The sequence below is a fragment of the Delphinus delphis genome, chromosome 4 (genome assembly GCF_949987515.2).
Source record: "Delphinus delphis chromosome 4, mDelDel1.2, whole genome shotgun sequence".
Classification (NCBI taxonomy): Eukaryota; Metazoa; Chordata; class Mammalia; order Artiodactyla; family Delphinidae; genus Delphinus; species Delphinus delphis.
In genome coordinates this window covers 5,169,433-5,187,870 of record NC_082686.1, presented here as the reverse complement: position 1 = coordinate 5,187,870, position 18,438 = coordinate 5,169,433, and the positions used below count along the sequence as shown (strand labels likewise).

Below are 18,438 nucleotides of genomic sequence, written 5' to 3'. Positions count from 1 at the left end.
ACATAGGCAGAACACTCTATGACATAAATCACAGCAAGATCCTTTTTGACCCACCTCCTAGAGAAATGGAAATAAAAACAAAAATAAACAAATGGGACCTAATGAAACTTAAAAGCTTTTGCACAGCAAAGGAAACCATAAACAAGACCAAAAGACAACCCTCAGAATGGGAGAAAATATTTGCAAATGAAGCAACTGACAAAGGATCAATCTGCAAAATTTACCAGCAGCTCATGCAGTTCAATATCAAAAAAACAAACAACCCAATCCAAAAATGGGCAGAAGACCTAAATAGACATTTCTCCAAAGAAGGTATACAGATTGACAACAAACACGTGAAAGAATGCTCAACATCATTAATCATTAGAGAAATGCAAATCAAAACTACAATGAGATATCATCTCACACCGGTCAGAATGGCCATCATCAAAAAATCTAGAAACAATAAATGCTGGAGAGGGTGTGGAGAAAAGGGAACACTCTTGCACTGCTGGTGGGAATGTGAATTGGTACAGCCACTATGGAGAACAGTATGGAGGTTCCTTAAAAAACTACAAATAGAACTACCATACGACCCAGCAATCCCACTACTGGGCATATACCCTGAGAAAACCATAATTCAAAAAGAGTCATGTACCAAAATGTTCATTGCAGCTCTATTTACAATAGCCAGGAGATGGAAGCAACCTAAGTGTTCATCATTGGATGAATGGATAAAGAAGATGTGGCACATATATACAATGGAATATTACTCAGCCATCGAAAGAAATGAAATTGAGTTATGTGTAGTGAGGTGTATTGACCTAGAGTCTGTCATACAGAGTGAAGTAAGTCAGAAAGAGGAAAACAAATACCGTATTCTAACACATATATATGGAATCTAAGAAAAAAAAAAGTTATGAAGAACCTAGGGGTAAGATGGAAATAAAGACACAGACCTACTAGAGAATGGACTTGAGGTTATGGGGAGGGGCAAGGGTAAGCTGTGACAAAGTGAGAGAGTGGCATGGACATATATACACTACCAAATGTAAACTAGATAGCTAGTGGGAAGCAGCCGCATAGCACAGGGAGATCAGCTCGGTGCTTTGTGACCACCTAGAGGGGTGGGAGAGGAGGGGTGGGAGAGGGAGGGTGGGAGGGAGACGCAAGAGGGAAGAGATATGGGAACATATGTATATGTATAACTGATTCATTTTGTTGTAAAGCAGAAACTAACACACCATTGTAAAGCAATTATACTCCAATAAAGATCTTAAAAAAAAAAAGGTACATGCAGAAAGACAAGGCGAGATAGCCCACGGCTGGGACTCTGAGCAAGCATCAGCAGCGTATGCATCGTGAAAGCGGGGAGCACATCTGAGGGGCAACAGACATCAGCGACCATGGTGTGCACAGGCCGGGTGAGGCAGCAGCTTCTCTGGACCTGCTGTGTGTCTTAGATCAGTGAAAGAGGGATCAGGGAGGAACCAGATACTTGCACAAAGCAATCTGTTCCTGGGGATATGCATTTTCTTCAAATGTGAGCACTCAAAAGGAAGCCAGGATCTAGCAAAGATACTACAAGGAAAATGGAAGAATAAAATAGAGACAGAAATCTATAATGAAATCTCCTCAGAAGAACGCCATGATTGAGATGAAAGCTGTGAATAAAATAACTACTTGTCTATGAAGCAAGAGCTCTAGAGAGAATGAAATGTGAGCTGGCGGAACTGGAGAAAGAAGGGAAAATATTAAATCACAAATATGAAGGCAAAATTGGAGAGAGCACAAAGGAGAACAGACTTTGTGGGGAAAAAGATGTAGAGAATAAACATGAGAAAATATCCAACAAAGTAAAATAGGAGTAAATCAGTTAAAAAATCAGAGAGAAAATGACACCCTCTGGAAGACAGGTGAAGGGAATCTGATGGCCCCGTAGTCAGAGACCCAGGTCACCATGCTACCTCCTGGGCAGAGGCAGAATATCCGGATCTTAAAGGAACAAAGACAGAAATCTATTGAGCACCTTAAAATGTTTTCAAAAATACCTGGGAACAAATCTGGAAATTAATTCCATAACTTTGTTGACATGTTGCAAATAGATGACTTCTGCACCCTAACCCTTGAAAAGACCCAAATTGGTGCCAGGTGTCACCCATCCCCTTCTCTCGGAACAAAGTCAGTTCATTCTGTTGTCTTAGTTTGTAGATTTTCTGTGACTTGAGATGAACTTTGAATATACACACCCACAAATGCAAAGCACGGAAGAGAACAAATATTTACAGACATGATTCGAGAAGAATTTTCTTACATAAAAGATGATTTGAATCTACATATTAAATAGGCACATGACACATCTGGGGGAAAAGTGACCCCACATGCATAACATCAAGGCATAGACTATACATTTACTGGACTTCAAAGTCAGCTCTTCGGTGCATGCAGGCAAAAAAAAAAAAAAAAAAAGAGTCATTTCTAAGGAGACATCAGGCAGCTTCTGTTCCCTCCCAGGAAATAATGCAAGCTACCAACTCCTACAAGCTAAACTCTCTTTATGTGCAAAAAGGCAAGAGGCAAGCCATTGTGAAGAACGAACCTGGAATATTCCTCGCTGGAAAACTGTAGCTAAAGGACTAGCATTGAGCAGGGGATCAATCTAACATAGAACTGAGGTGATACCAAAGTGGGGCATACACTGGCTGAGCAGAACATGGAAGGGATAAGCCCTGACCATGGAGAAGGCATTTATTGATAAAAAATTAGGATACTTAGAAAATGTATCATTGCGTATACTGAGAATTCAGTTGTGTCTACAGAGAATGAGGCCCAAACTTCTGATCTTGATCCTGGGCCGATTTGCTCTCCTGACATTGCTTTGTCTCAGTAAGTGGCACTTCCACTGTCCTCAAAGACCCGGGCATCCTGTTGGACTGCTCCCTTTCTCTTCGACATCCAGTCCATCAGCCAGATGAATTCAGAAATCAACTACTCGTCCCTTCTTGACAGCTTGTCCAGGCCACATCACAGCAAAGGCCTGCTAACCGGCCTCCAGATGCAATTCCTGCCTTCCACCTAGGGCCGACAGGGTCCTTTGAAAACTCTAGGCAGAGCACATGGCATCTCTTAATTACTCCAATAGCCTGCTAAGTTCTGGTGTCCGCAGGGCAGCAGAAGAAAGGAGAACGCCGCTGTCACAACTCTGATCCACTGCCTGCATTCCCCCCGCCCACCCCCGCCAGGCAAAGCCACATCTTTAAGGTCATAGATGAGGAATCTGACCTGCTGGGACCTCCAGAACCTCCTTTCACTCCACTGCAGTGAGTGAGCAGGACCCAGCTCCATTGTCCACCTTGGTGCTTCTGGAACATTCCAGGTATAAACCCACTTCTGCCGCGGCTTTGACCCCTTGACCTTCAGTGCTCCCCCCAGATATGCACATGGCTCATCTCCCATTTCTTTTAAGTTTCTGCTCAAACATTACCTTCTTCTGGGGCCTCCTCTGATAACCCTATTTTAAATATAAACTACTCCCCACTGCTCTCCCACTCTCTACACCAGGCATGTCCTGACTCTTGTCCTTGAACATTCCTCTGACCAAAGCATTCCTGGAGGTCAGAAGTGGCCCTATTTCTGGATGGCCAGAGAGCAAAAGATGTGCAGTCAGCCCCTCTTTCCCCTTTAGCAGCTAACAAGGGGATGGTCCAGGTCCCCAGGACAGCAATTGAAACCCACTTCCTCCACTATAAATGACATACATTTGCTTAGCTATAGATTTCTGTGAGTGCAGGTAAGGCCCACCATGGTATTAAACCCTGATTTTTTTTTTCAAATCTCTTTTTGACAAGAAGTCTTGTTTGTTCGTGTAAAAAAAAAAAAAGCAGGAGACAGAATTGAATGTCTTAGACTTTGTGTATCCAGACCCAAGGTCAAAACTGTAATAACATTATTTTTCAGGAAAGATTGTTTCATTTCTGCAATAGCTGCCCTTAAACCACTGCAATTTACTCTGGAATTCTGAAGCTTCAGGATTAAATTGCATCTCTTGGAGAAACAGCCTGAGTCTGGGATGTGTGTGTGTGTGTGTGTGTGTGTGTGTGTGTGTGTGTAACATAGAAGAACTGCACTTATGCTCTTAGTGACTATTTGATTATGGGAAACATATTCCATAAGCAAGGCTAAATTTTTCTTAAGAAACATCTTTGCTACTTGCATGATTAAAATAATAATATACCATTTCCCCTATTCTATTGAAAAATATTAAAAAACCAAGCATAATACCTGGCATTATTCTCATCGTAAGAAACAGGCACTACTATAAACTGTGGGAAGGAGTGTAGATGAAAAAAGTGATGACAAGTGGCCGATACGTATTGAAATCTATAGAAATTGCTTACTCTTTGAACCACAATTCTACTTATAGGAGTTTATCACCAGAGAGAAAATGGACACATGTACAGAGATCAATGAGATAGAAGTCACTGTGACATTTTTACGATAGTGAAAAACTGGGAAAAAACACAATATCCAACAGTAGTGTTGGACACACCTGGTTGCCAAGCACCCATCCTCCCCCTTAGTGAAATAGCCTGGGTTGTAGTCACGACGGCCGTATGCTTAGCTATAACACAACCTGTAGAACCCCTGTGGCGAGGGCTGACCTGGCCGGTGAGACATGAGCAGAATTGATTTATCACACAGTCTGGAGAGGTCCTTAGAGGGAACTGACTCAGGTGGGTGTGAGAGCCTTATCTCTGTGGTCTTCCTCGTCCATGGAAATGTGCAAGTGGCCACTGGACCTTAGTAGCCATTGACTGATGGTGGGAGATGCTTTCGAAGAGTGACAGAGAGATAGATGTAAACAGTGTGGGTCCCTGATGACTCAGGGGAGAAAAACTAATCCTGCCCTATCTACTCCCAGATTCCTCTTATGAGAAGGAGTAAACCCTTGTGGCATTAAGTCACTGAATTCAGTCCTAACAAAGGCAAGAGAAGTTAGATGTATTTATTGATGTATGAATAGAAACTCAACAGAGACATTAAAAAGTCACAGTGAGCACCCATATTTGTTGCCATGGAAAGACATTCATAGCCTATTATTAACTGAAGAAAGGAGGTTGTAGATCAGGAAGACTCACATGCTCGCAATTTTTTACAAAACATAAAATTATATGTATATCTACAGATATATATATTTGCCAGGGAGACAGGCCTGAAAAGCTAGATGAAAGTTTACAGTATCGGTGCTTCCCTGGCAGTCCAGTGGTTAAGACTTCACCTTCCAATGCAGGGGGTGTAAGTTCAATCCCTGATCAGGGAACTAAGATCCCACATGCCTCATGGCCCCCCAAAAAACAAAACCAAAAACATAAAACAGAAGCAGTATTCTAACAAATTCAATAAAGACTTTAAAAATGGTCCACATCGAAAAAATATCTTAAAAAAAAAGTTTGCAGTGTTTATCTTTGGTTATCTTTGAGTGATGTTTTTAAAGGGGGATTTTAACTTTTAAAAATTTGTTTGCTGCAATTTTTAAATTTTTCCTTAATGATTTTAAATTGCATATCAAGTTCAAAGGTAAAAAGGCTTCTATAATTTAATTTGCACATCAGTGATAGGAAGGAATAAGATGTCTGTAACACCCATAACAGACAAAGGGTTATTTAATCTATGAAAAACACTCTTTCAAATAAATGAGACATGGAGATGAGTGTGAGAGTAACATGAATGAGAAATTCTCCAAATGGGAAAATGAAATGGTCTGTAAACAAAGGCTAAAACATTTTCAACATCATTAGTAATCTAAATTTGTAAATTAAGACAGGAATTTGTAAATTAAAACAATTCACCCATCACATAGTAAAGACTAAGGAAAAAAGGATACTATCTAGTTGGTGAGGGTGCAATACATACACAGCTTCATACTACTGGTCAGTGTGTAAATTGCCCTAATATTTTCCAATGTGTCCTGGTCCAGTGCAGACCAAGAGCCTTCAGTGTGATCACAGTATTTCCCTTCTAGGGATTATACAGACATTTCTCCAAAGAAGACATACAGATGGCCAACAGACACATGAAAAGACACTCAACATCACTAACTGTTAGAGAAATGCAAATCAAAACTACAATGATGTATCACCTCACACCGGTCAGAATGGCCATCATCAAAAAATCAACAGACAATAAATGCTGGAGAGGGTGTGGAGAAAAGGGAACCCTCCTACACTGTTGGTGGGAATGTAAATTGGTGCAGCCACTATGGAGAACAGTATGGAGGTTCCTCAAAAAAAAAAAAAAAAAAAAAAAAAGGAAACGAAAGCAACCACACATATGCACATTGAACTAACACACGAGGATGTTCACTTCTGCAGTGTTTGTAATAGTGAGAAATGGAAAACAACCCAAGAGAAAGAAAGAACATCCACACAATGTCAAGCATTAGAAATAATTTTGAAGAAGACAAGCATCATGGGAAATGTTTGTAACATCTATATAAACTCCATGCACATCGATACAAAGCACATTAAATCAAATGGATGCTATTTGTTTCCATGTAATGCAACATAGGGCTACAAGTATGGCCCCAAATAAAAAGTCACGTGGGCAGATACTCTGAATAACAGGCTTTTATTTTGGGATAAAGTGCTTTTCACATGGACAATGTAGGTGGCATGCTACAGGGGAGTAATCTCAGGGATTTAAAACAAATTTAATTGATTCTCCCCCCAACCAAATGGTATCTATCCTTCTCTTTCCTCCCTCTGCTCCTCCACCCTAAAGGAAATACACCAAAAGGAACTGTGGCAAGTAGGCCGTTTGTTTTTCTCTGATTGCTGTTACTTTCACAATAAGAAAATGCAACACAGTATATACCTTAAGTCTTAAGATTGTTAGGAAAAAAAGACATGATTTCTTTATTTGTTGTTTGTTCATCCTATCAGTATATATTTGGCCCTCACCTGTTTAATAAATTACTGAAGGAAGTTATGTGAATGAGAAAGGAAAGAGTATTTCCAACACGTTCGTAAGCATAGCTAAGGAAACTTTCCTGGAGAAAGTGATAAGATAGAAATAAATTATTTTTACCACGTCTAGAATGGTTCCCTCATTAGTTTCCAACACTGCTCATTTTAATTTATGTAATGTTTACAGTGTTACCTTAACACTGGGAAACATTGCTTTGCCTTTGAAGAGAAAGCAAGATTAAGGGTGAAATTTTGCTTTTAAAAAGAGACTACCAAGGAGATGATAGGTAGTTTTTTATATCTATGGTATCTAGGTAAATAAAACAACCAGTAGTTTTATTTTAACCTTCTAAAGCCACTTACCCTTACTTATCTAAATACTGGGGAAATAATTTTCCAACAATGAGTAATTCTGACAATTTATACTTGTTTTTCCATGTGTATGGGCTTGCAGGGGTCCCCAAGGAGATCATGGTCATCCGACATAGGTAGTCAAGGTAGAGCTTTCCCAGGTAGTCAAGGTAGAGTTTTCCCAGGTGCTGAAATAACTTACATAAACTGCCTCCCCTACCCGGTCTTTCCAAGGGCATGTTATACAAGAACATTTCATGGCCCAAATGAAAACACTTAGGTGGGTTTATGTAGGGGTGTATGTGAAGGATGGATACACTTGGTGGAGGGTGTATGTGAAGGATGGATACACTTGGTGGAGGTGGGGACGTATATATTTGTAAGAAACATCTCTGCAAGAAATGCTCATCTCATCCTTTAGAATATAACATACATTTGGTAGATAACAAGCAAATCAAGTAACTTCATACCTTTAGAGAATTTCCACACGATGGTGGGTACAGGATAACCCTCAGCTGAGCAATTGAGGATGACAGGCTTGCCATAAATCCCGTCTTGGTCCCGTGGCTGAACCACAAACTTGGGAGGAACTGAAAAGAGAGAAATGCCACCAGTAATTCAGACAAGACTGCAGATTATTAAAGCTGTGATTTTAAGAAATCCAAGAATTTTAACAAGCATGAAAGTACAAAGAATGCTTTACATATATGTGAAAATAAAGCAGAGGATTTGTAATTAGGGGCCAATTAAGGAAGCAATTTCAGTGCAGGTGATTTTTCTTATTATATCAATGATCTGATGCAGATGGAAGTTGCTTTGCACTGGACTCTGGAGTGTGGCAGCTTGACTAAACCAAGGGAATGTGACATTCTGTTTTTGATCTGTTATGGAAGATCTTCGGGGATCCATTCTTGGGTATGAAATGTTTTTAAAGCATCCAATATCTATTCTTCCTCTAACAGGAGATGAAGGGAGAATTAATAGTCTCTTCCTAAAGGCAGTAAAGAACACAACATGGTATTGAACATTTCCTAAAAATCTGATAAAGACACATAGACCGTTATTTCTGACATCAGTACCCTTCTGAGCCAAAAAGGGACTATGGAAACCAGTTGAAGGGAGGCGCCGTGAAGGCTTTATAGAGTACCGATTTGAAAAAAAAAAAAACAAAAAACAGATTAAGTAACTGCTTATTTGGTGAGTTTTGTGAGATGCTGAAAGACACACCAGCCCTACCCAAAATATACACATGCACTCTGCTTAAAAAGTACCTGCCAAGAGAACATAAATGTTTTGAGTTGTTCTTGTGATTTTAAGAGTATTCAAGTCTTCTCTTAAAGAGAAGAGACAGATTCTTCTAAGAAAGGTAGCATCTAAAGGTCTTAGGATCCAGAAATCTTTTCCAGCAGATCAGTGACTAATTACAGGATGGATTTTCAATGAGACTGTCACGAGACTAGGTGAGAGGACATAGATTATGTCCACCATATATCAGATACTTAGCAAATGTGGGAGTTCTTCCCCTCCTTTCCACAACTCCTGATAAGGCTAATCTTTTCTGCATTGCAATTTCCAGAATTCTTCATTTTGAGGCAAAAATGTGGTCCTTTGTGTTAAAGATATATAGGAATTCCAGCCACCACATGAAATGGACTGGGGAGAAGTTTAGAGTCTACACTAGTTAGGATCTTAGGAGCATATTGAAATGGCATGAGCCATAGTGAACATCACTTTGCCCATCAAACAGCCAAGGAGGGGGGAATAAAATCAAGACAAGGAGCAGCTAGAGATGGAACTCACTGCTGTGTTTCTGGAAGAAACAACAGAGAGTGATGACTAAGAGCACAGAACCAAAGGCTAAACACCTGGATTTGATCTCCAACTTTGCTACTTCTAGGTTGGTCATCTTGTGTAAGCTGTCAAATGTTTCTTAGCTTCGAGTTCCTTATCTGTAAACTGGGAACTCTTTTTTTTTTTTTTTTTTTTTTTTGCGGTATGCAGGCCTCTCACTGTTGTGGCCTCTCCGTTGTGGAGCACAGGCTCCGGACGCGCAGGCTCAGCAGCCATGGCTCACGGGCCCAGCCGCTCCGCGGCATGTGGGATCTTCCTGGACCAGGGCACGAACCCGTGTCCCCTGCATCGGCAGGTGGACTCTCAACCACTGCGCCACCAGGGAAGCCCCCTTATCACTTTTAAAAAATATATTTACATTCTATAGACTACATTTGTCTCAGAATACCACCTAAATGAAATAAAATTGCTCACTATGAAAAGACCCATTGGCTGTGCAAATTATTTAATTAAATAATGTGCACGTTGGAAACTGTGTTTATTAATGATGTTAAAGCTGGACACACCTGCATTTACTAAATTAACCAACACTCCTACAACACTTCATATCTTCCAGGCACTTCTGACAACTTTTACAATCTTAATTCATGTTATCCCCATACCAATGCTATAAAATGAGTTCCCAGGTCTTCCCTGGTGGCGCAGTGGTTGAGAGTCCGCCTGCCGATGCAGGGGACATGGGTTCGTGCCCCGGTCCAGGAGGATCTCACATGCCGTGAAGCGGCTGGGCCCGTGAGCCATGGCCACTGAGCCTGTGCGTCCAGAGCCTGTGCTATACAACAGGAGAGGCCACAGCAGTGAGAGGCCCGTGTATCACAAAAAAAAAAAAAAAAAAAAATGTGACAAGGTGTGTCTGTCTCATGGTGAGCAAATTATTCCTAGGAAGAAAATGCTGGAGATTTTATAGAGCAAAGTTTTCTAGTAAAATTAATCTAACAACCACAAGGGTAGATTGCAAAGTTTAAGGCATCATGTCAGAATCATTCTGCCCAGGGTGGAAGGTAAATATGCAATCATGTACATTCTATTTGGCTCAAATTCTGCTAAGAGCAAGGAATCTCTTGTCAAATGGGCAGGGTAGCTAATCTCTTGCATTTCCTCTGGAAGAATGTCTAATTATAATTGATCCATGATCCCTCCCCTCGATTTGGTTCTAATCCAAAGCAATATTATTTAAAAACCGATCACAGAGGTTTACATGGAAAATAACCACTGACATATTGTAAGTGTAAGGCAATTACTGAAGGAAATGGCCCATAAAATTGAGAACTATCTTTCATATGCCCCTCTTTAATCTCCTTGTATCAGGTACTGATGATTCTTTCTTGCAAATGTGTCACATATCCTCAAATTCTCTTCATCTTCATTGCCGTGTCCTAGTCATGATGGGTAGACAGGGTGTGTGGTGAAGTTCCTCCATCCATCTGGTTTCAGCACCGCAGGGTGGACAGCTCCATGCACTTTGCCAGGGCACCACACCAAGACCAGGAGTCTCTCTTTGCTCTCTCAGGGCCTTCTCTAAAGTAACAAACACTCACCTTCATGGGTGCAACCAGTGAGGGGTGGGCGTCGGGATAAATGCCCTGCCTCTCCCTCCTCCAATCCTATTGGACAACTCTAAGGTGTGCTCTATGTCTGTGCTTCTCACACATCAGAGGGTGTCAGAATCACCTGAAGAGTTGATTAAAACCCAAGTTGCTGAACCCTGTCCCTAAAAGTTTTGACCCAGTAGGTCTGAGGCAGGATCCAAGACACTGCCTTTTCTAATAAGCTCTCAGGTGACGCTGAGGCTGCAGATCCAGAGACTACCTTTGAGAACAACTGTTCTGTGTGATGCCTTGGAAGGTTCCCAGAAGGAATGAGCCCCAGTTGCCCACAGCAGCAACTAGCTCATTAAAGCAACTTTTACTTATTTTTCCCCTCCTTTCCTAATCTCATTTCCCTTCATTCTTTCACTCTGGGATCCAGGAATTACATCTCAAATAAGTGATCTACAGCCAGTCCTATACCTCACACTCTGCTTTCAGGGGGACTTAACCTGAGACAAGGCTAAAACTGGCTCTTATCTGGATTTATGAAACAGCTTCCTAACTAGTCTACCTGCTACCTACTGGCCCACTCGAATGCATTCTGCACACAATGGCCTGAAAGATCCTTCTAAGAGAGAAATCACATGATGTGACTTCCCTGCTTAAAATCATCAGTGCCTTCGCATTGTCCCTTGACACAACTGAAACCCTTACGATATTTTGAAGGCTCTTTATGACTTGGGTCCTTGCACTCCAGCTTCATCTCTTGACATTTCCTCTTGTAAGCTTTGCTCCAGTCTATCTATTCTCCAGCTCCCCCTGGGTCTTCACATAGGCTTCTGTATTTCTTTGTTTAACAAATTATCAGTTAGTAGTATTTACATCTCAGCTCAAATTTCACTTAGTGTGGGACACCTTTTCTGATGCTGTGGACAAGACTGAGTGCCTCCACAGAATCCCGCGTTATCATGTCGTAGCCTTTACCACACGTTTGGTGTTGCTGGTTTAAATGCCCATCTCCCACAGCTGGCTGCACACCTGGGAGAACAAGAACCATGCCTTTCTTGCAGACCATTGCACCCCAGCACATGACACAGTGCTGGAACATAGAAAGTATTCTGCAAATATCTGTGGAATGGACAAATCAATAAATGGATATTATTGTTCCAGTTTTAAAGACTAGGAAACAGACCCTATCCAAAGTAGCATGGCTCAGTTAATAACTCAGATCAGAGTGACCTCAATGTACAAGGTCTTTGAGGAGTATGGGTCTAGAAGCACCATCTAACAGAAGAAAGCACAGAGCACTGCAGGAGGATTTTGGCCAACGAGATACAGAACTGGAGGTGGAAGGATGCAGAGCTGTCGGCACTGTCATGATTTGGGCCAAAACTTATGATAGGACCTAAAGACTGAAGACTCTGTATTGTCTTGGTTATAATTCCTCAAAGTTGCTGGTTTCCTTTTTTTTTTTTTTTAAACTATATGTTGGTTTCCTTTTATTTGCAGAACACTTTATTTGTGGTGAACATATCCACCAATATAGTTGGCTTTCCAATAGAGAGACTTTTCCAGTGGGGATGAGGGTGATTAAAGAAATAGAAGGGATGGGTTCAACCAAATAATTATGTCGCATCCCCAAAAGGCAATGCAGGCCACTGTTGCCATACATTTCTATGAATCATAATTGCATGTACATGCAACACTCCTGTCCCCCTAAAAAGAGTCACATGAGATGTATATGTTCTAAAATACCCAAATCCTGTCATAGGACCCATGTAGCCTGACACTATCTGAAGTCTTGAGGGGATTCCTTTGAGAGAGTTGGCTGCTTCATGATGCTTAAGATGAGGGTTGTTTAAAATATGTGATCTTTGGCTTTGGTCTGTTTATTAAAGGGAAGAATTATTTTTGCTGTTTTTAAGAGAGGAATAGGACAGGTAAATAATAGGACAGGAATTTTTCAGTGTTAGGTGCAGTCCAGTGTTTTATGTTTGGAACTCATGGCCTCTAAGTAGCTATATATTTCCAAAGAATGGATGTAGGTTTCACTATCTGTCAACAGGGACAGAGATTCAGTTTTATTGAAGGTAAACCGGAAGCTACTTGGTGGTGGCAGCGGAAGATGGGGGTCCTGTGTAGATAAATATTGCCATTCTCTGCTGTATGGCATTTAGTCAACATAGTAATTGATCAAAGTCTAGGTAAGAGTTAATTTATGACACTGGAAACTAACCTCCAGTGGCTTCCTGTCATACCCAGAATAGATAACCGCCCCCCACTTCTCTCATACTGAACAGTGAGCACATTGGTCTCTTGCTGTACTTTGAACCCACAAAACCCACTCCTGACTCAGGGTCTTTGTACCTGTTTGTCTCTCTGCCTGTAACTCGCTTCCTACAGAGAGACCTGTGACTCACTCCCTCACTTTGGTCAAGTCTCTTTTCAAAAATCTCTTCAGAAAGGCTTACCCTGTGCATCTGAAAATTCCATTCCCTTATCACTGTCAATCCTCCTACCAAGCTTTACTTTTCATACCACAGGTAGACACCTGACATCATTTGTGTGTTCATTGCCTCTCTCCTGCTCTGAAAAATGTAAGTTTTTTTTTAACTTTTCACTTTATATTGGAGTATAGTTGATTAACACTGTTGTGTTAGTTTCACGTGTACAGCAAAGTGATTCAGTTATACATACACATATGTATCTACTGGTTTTCAAATTCTTTTCCCATTTAGGTTGTTACTAAGTTTTATGGGGCAGGGACTTGCTCTCTGTGTGTTGATCACCATGGTACCCCCAGCACTCACAGCATCTATTATAAAATAGGTGCTTGACAAGTATTTGTTGGAAAAATGAATGGATGAATGAAGCAAAATGATAGCATGACTATAGTATCATAAATTGGGTCCACAAACAGCAACTAGATAGTGGCCTTTTATAAGTTTTCTTTTTCCTGCCAAATAAAGGTCAAGTAAGGGCTTTTTAGATAATGTGTTTGTTTCACTGTGTGCCAGCTCACCATTAAAAGCCAGAAACAACAGACCCGTCATAAGATATAAAGAAGTGTAAGAAAACTGACCTTTGGAATCGCAGATAGGAAATCACAGTGCTGGTAGCTCTCCTCGCAGTGGTGCTGAGCCAATAACAGAACCAAAGGGCAGGCGTGTTTTGCCATTAAGTTCAGTCCTTTCCCTCAAAATGGCTTCATCTATGCCAAGGTCACCCAACTGAGTGTGACATTAGGGTGATCATCCATCCACTGCCAGTGTAAGTCATGAGGCACGTGCATAACTGCCAAGGGTTTGTTCTTTTAACTTCTTATGATAACAGTGAATTTATTTTAAATTAAGTCTTCATAAATCTTCCCAGTGACCCAAACTACAAAAATGTGCTTCGCTTTACAATGGCCCAAAGTCCTATGACTCTGGTGTAAGGAATAACCAGGAACTGGGTTCCCAAATTCCATTTCAATCCTACCCTTTTATCCTATACCTCAGCCTTAACGTCTCAGGTATCACCTCTACCTTCCACATACAATTTATCCCCCACTGCTTCAGCTTCTGCAAAAATATATTGCACTATTACCTTTTTGACTGTATTCCCTAGGCCACCATTCTAATTAATTGCCTGATACTTGGGATTACCCCCAGCCTCTTCTATGTAATGTGTCCTCAATCATGTACCAAAGTCATGCAGATGTGAGTGGAAGGAAGGGAGAAACAGAAGAAGAGCCGGAAAGGGAGTTACCACATGCTGGCTTATTATGTGCCAGGTGCTGTGATAAATGCATTCTTTTTTTTAACCCTCAGAAAACCTCTAGTAACTATTCTCCCATTTTAGGAATAAGAAAATTGGGGTAAAAATAGCTTAAGGAATTTACTCAAGATCACACAGCTAATAGGTGTCCAAATTGTGATAGGGATGGAAGGAAAAAGAGAGGCGAGGGAAGCAGGGATGGGGTCTGGGGGGTCAGTTGACAGGCCAAGGGGTCTTCCCTGGGTTCCCTTATCTGTAGAGACACAGCCCACTGACTGCTACCAGACTGGTCTCCCACCCCCAAAGGCAATCAGTTCCAGGACTTCTGAGGTTCCCCATCACTTCCTACATCAATCATGTATTTGTTCAAGGCAACAAGCAGGTGGGCTAACTATGATAACGGCACAACAGCAGCTCTGCTTACAATAGCCAGGACATGGAGGCAACCTAAGTGTCCATCACATATGAATGGATAAAGAAGATGTGGCACATATATACAGTGGAATATTACTCAGCCATAAAAAGAAACGAAATTGAGTTATTTGTAGTGAGGTGGATGGACCTAGAGTCTGTCATACAGAGTGAAGTAAGTCAGAAAGAGAAAGACAAATACCGTATGCTAACACGTATATATGGAATCTGAGAAGAAAAAAAAAGGTCATCAAGAATCTAGGGGTAAGACGGGAATAAAGACACAGACCTACTAGAGAATGGACTTGAGGATATGGGGAGGGGGAAGGGTGAGCTGTGACAAAGCGAGAGAGAGTGGCACGGACATATATACACTACCAAACGTAAGGTAGATAGCTAGTGGGAAGCAGCCGCATAGCACAGGGAGATCAGCTCGGTGCTGTGTGACCACGAAGGGTGGGATAGGGAGGGTGGGAGGGAGACGCAAGAGGGAGGGGATATGGGAACATATGTATATGTATAACTGATTCATTTTGTTGTAAAGCAGAAACTAACACACCATTGTAAAGCAATTATACTCCAATAAAGATGTTAAAAATAAATAAATAAATAAATAATGGCACAGCCTCTGTGTCTTAACTGGTGCTGTTTATCCCTCACTGACCTCAGAAAACATGTCTGAATGCCTCTGTCCTCCTTCTACTCATTCATTAAATGAAGAGAAACTGGAGAGCCCTGCTACTATCTGGGTGCTAAGGACATAGAAATTGTTACCTGATTCAATTCTCTCAGCAATTCCAAGAGCTAAGTCTCATTATTTCCATTTTACAGATGAGGAAACTGAGACTCAGAGAAACTCAATCATGTTTCCAAAGTCATATAGAAGATGAACAAGCAAAAATGTGGACCTTGGTTTACTTACTGAAAGTTCCAGTGTTGTTGCTGTACTTTTAAAATTAATTTATTTAATTTATTTACTTTTGGTTGTGTTGGGTCTTCACTGCTGCCTGCAGGCTTCTCATTGCTGTGGCTTCTCTTGCCATGGAGCACGGGCTCTAGGTGCGTGGGCTCAGTAGTTGTGGCACACAGGTTTAGTTGCTCCACGGCATGTGGGATCTTCCCAGACCAGGGATTGAACCCGTGTCCTCTGCACTGGCAGACGGATTCTCAACAACTGTGCCACCAGGGAAGCCCTGTTGCTATATTTTTAATTTTCTTTCTAGACTTTACTTATACATCAAGGCTGATGGCGCTCACTCCTTCCATGAAGTCTATCAAACGGCACTGACCTCTCCCTTATCAGAGGTCGTTTTGCTCTTGTCATTAGCAGTCTGTCACTTGGAGACTTTCCAACCACCCTCACTGAGACAAGGCAACTTCAAGGTCTCTGAACTCCTTATTCTATTTCTACTTTTCCCAAGCTACATCTCAGGCCGAAAACTTTAAAGCCCCTAAGAGGGAAGCATTCTCTAATTTGAGTTAAAGATTTAAATAAAAATCCATATAATTATTCTCTAACATGGCTTGCTATTTTTATGTGGGTTTTGTTTCTCCAACTATATCTTCGCATATTTTTCATGAATCAAAGGACAGATTATGTTCCAAAGTTAGTGAGTCTACAGTGTGCAGTATGGAACACTCTTCATTCCAAATGGCAATAATAAATAAGATTCTTCATTTTACCAAAAAAGATCTATTTAGCTTATCCAGAATGTGATCTAGCTGAAGTGGTGATAAAATTCCACCTCTTGACCATTCAAACTAAAATTTGAAACTCTGAGAGCAGCTGCCTGATCTCTAGCTATACAAGAAGAGAGGCTGTCACCCACGGCAGGCATTAGTCATGCAGGGAGAAAGTGCCCTGCTCCAATCATTGTGTACTAAGGGCAGAGGGGAAACAGATGAGTTGGTGAAATGTTCTACATCTGGAACGACTCCCCAACCCAACACCCAGCACAGTCCTTGGCCAGAATTCTTGCACGTCTGTCCTCAAGGCTTCTCAAATATTGCCCTCACACATTTCCCTCACACAACTGGCCATTAAATCCTGCCAAGCATCTTCTGTTTTGCCCATCCTCTGACCACCTTAGCTCCAGCCATCATCACTTCTCATGGGGACTACAAAGACCTCCCCTTCAGGCGTCCTACCTAGACTCATTTTATTCCAATGCGTGACTCGTCCTGCCATGAACCATATGATTTTTCTGCTTTAAAACTCTGCATAAATTTCCATGGCCTCCAGACCTCTTTCATAGGACAGAAAGCCCTCAAGATGTGGACCAGACTTAGCTCTCAAGTCTCACCCTTCTTCATTTTGCCATTTTGCACACCATTCCCCCAGACACAGATGTATCTGCCCTGTCAAGCCCTCCTGCCATTGCAAGTAACAGACCTTCTTCCAGGAACACGATGTCTTCCTTCCTCTCCTCTTAACTACTTGCTATATTTTCCAATCCTTCAGGATTTCTCCTTCCCTTCTGGAATCTGCCTCATTCCCACTGGAGCAGGAGTTCTCAATGGGAGGAAATGAGCTTTCATCATCCCAGTGACTCTACCCCAAGGACTGGCAGTTAGGAGTATGTGCTAAGTCCTTTGTTGCTTCATGATGCAATAAGGGAAAGATGAAGCAATGAAGGACAGAGCAAATGCAGTCACTTGGGAGTGGGTGTAAAAGTTTATGTCTATCCATTGATATTTGGAAGACATAAAGCTTAGTGATTTTTTTGTTTTCTTTTGCAGACAAGTAAGACACAAGAAAATACTGAACTCATGGGACTGTTAAGTTTTTGAAAAAAGCAAGTAAAATAATGATTGCTACAGACAAGGACTTTAAAATAGAGAAAGCTTCATTAGAGAGTTAAGGTTATCTTGTAACCCTTATCTAATTAATTCATTTTAGCCATTGCCATTCCAACTGTAATTAAAAGAAGAGTAGGCCCAGAGAAAGCTGCCTTGACTTTATTAAGGTTTATTTAAAGGTGATTATTTTCTGAAATCAGCATGATGATCTATTATGGTATCTATGCAACATGAGCTCAAGAATTGGCCCAGGTTTAAATTTTAATTCAATGAATCATAAACCCATCTCCATTGTAGCATGGGCTAAGGAAAGTTGTGTACCTTATGTGCCTTATATATTCCATTAAATAGAATTAACAAAGAGATATGTTTACTAAAAGTCATGTTGAAGTTAGAATATTTTCTGTATGTGTTATAAAATATGATACAGCCTGTGAGGAAGGAGTGCAAATAAGAGCCTTTAACTTTAAATCATTGAGCCTTAATGCCAGAAGGGAAACTACTCTTTTTTTTTTTTTTATTCGGTATGCGGGCCTCTGACTGTTGTGGCCTCTCCTGTTGTGGAGCACAGGCTCAGGACGCGCAGGCTCAGTGGCCACGGCTCACAGGCCCAGCTGTTCTGCGGCATGTGGGATCTTCCTGGACTGGGGCACGAACCCGTGTCCCCTGCATCAGCAGGCGGACTCTCAACCACTGTGCCACCAGGGAAGCCCGGAAACTACTCTTTATTGAGGCCAGCCACTAACCTGTGACACCTATTTCATGCAATGTCTTTCAAAATATCATTCGGCTTT

At 41.3% G+C, this 18,438-nt stretch overlaps 1 protein-coding gene across 1 annotated transcript in view; it reads right to left on the bottom strand.

Annotated features, from left to right (window-relative positions):
• The window catches only part of DSCAM (DS cell adhesion molecule), a gene marked incomplete at its 5' end in the record, with an annotated part of 743,491 nt that overhangs the window by 260,509 nt on the left and 464,544 nt on the right, over nucleotides 1-18,438 (bottom strand). The window contains one exon of the mRNA XM_060009865.1: nucleotides 7,766-7,885. Coding sequence (XP_059865848.1) covers nucleotides 7,766-7,885 — 120 coding nt within the window. The remainder of the gene's footprint in view (nucleotides 1-7,765; nucleotides 7,886-18,438) is intronic.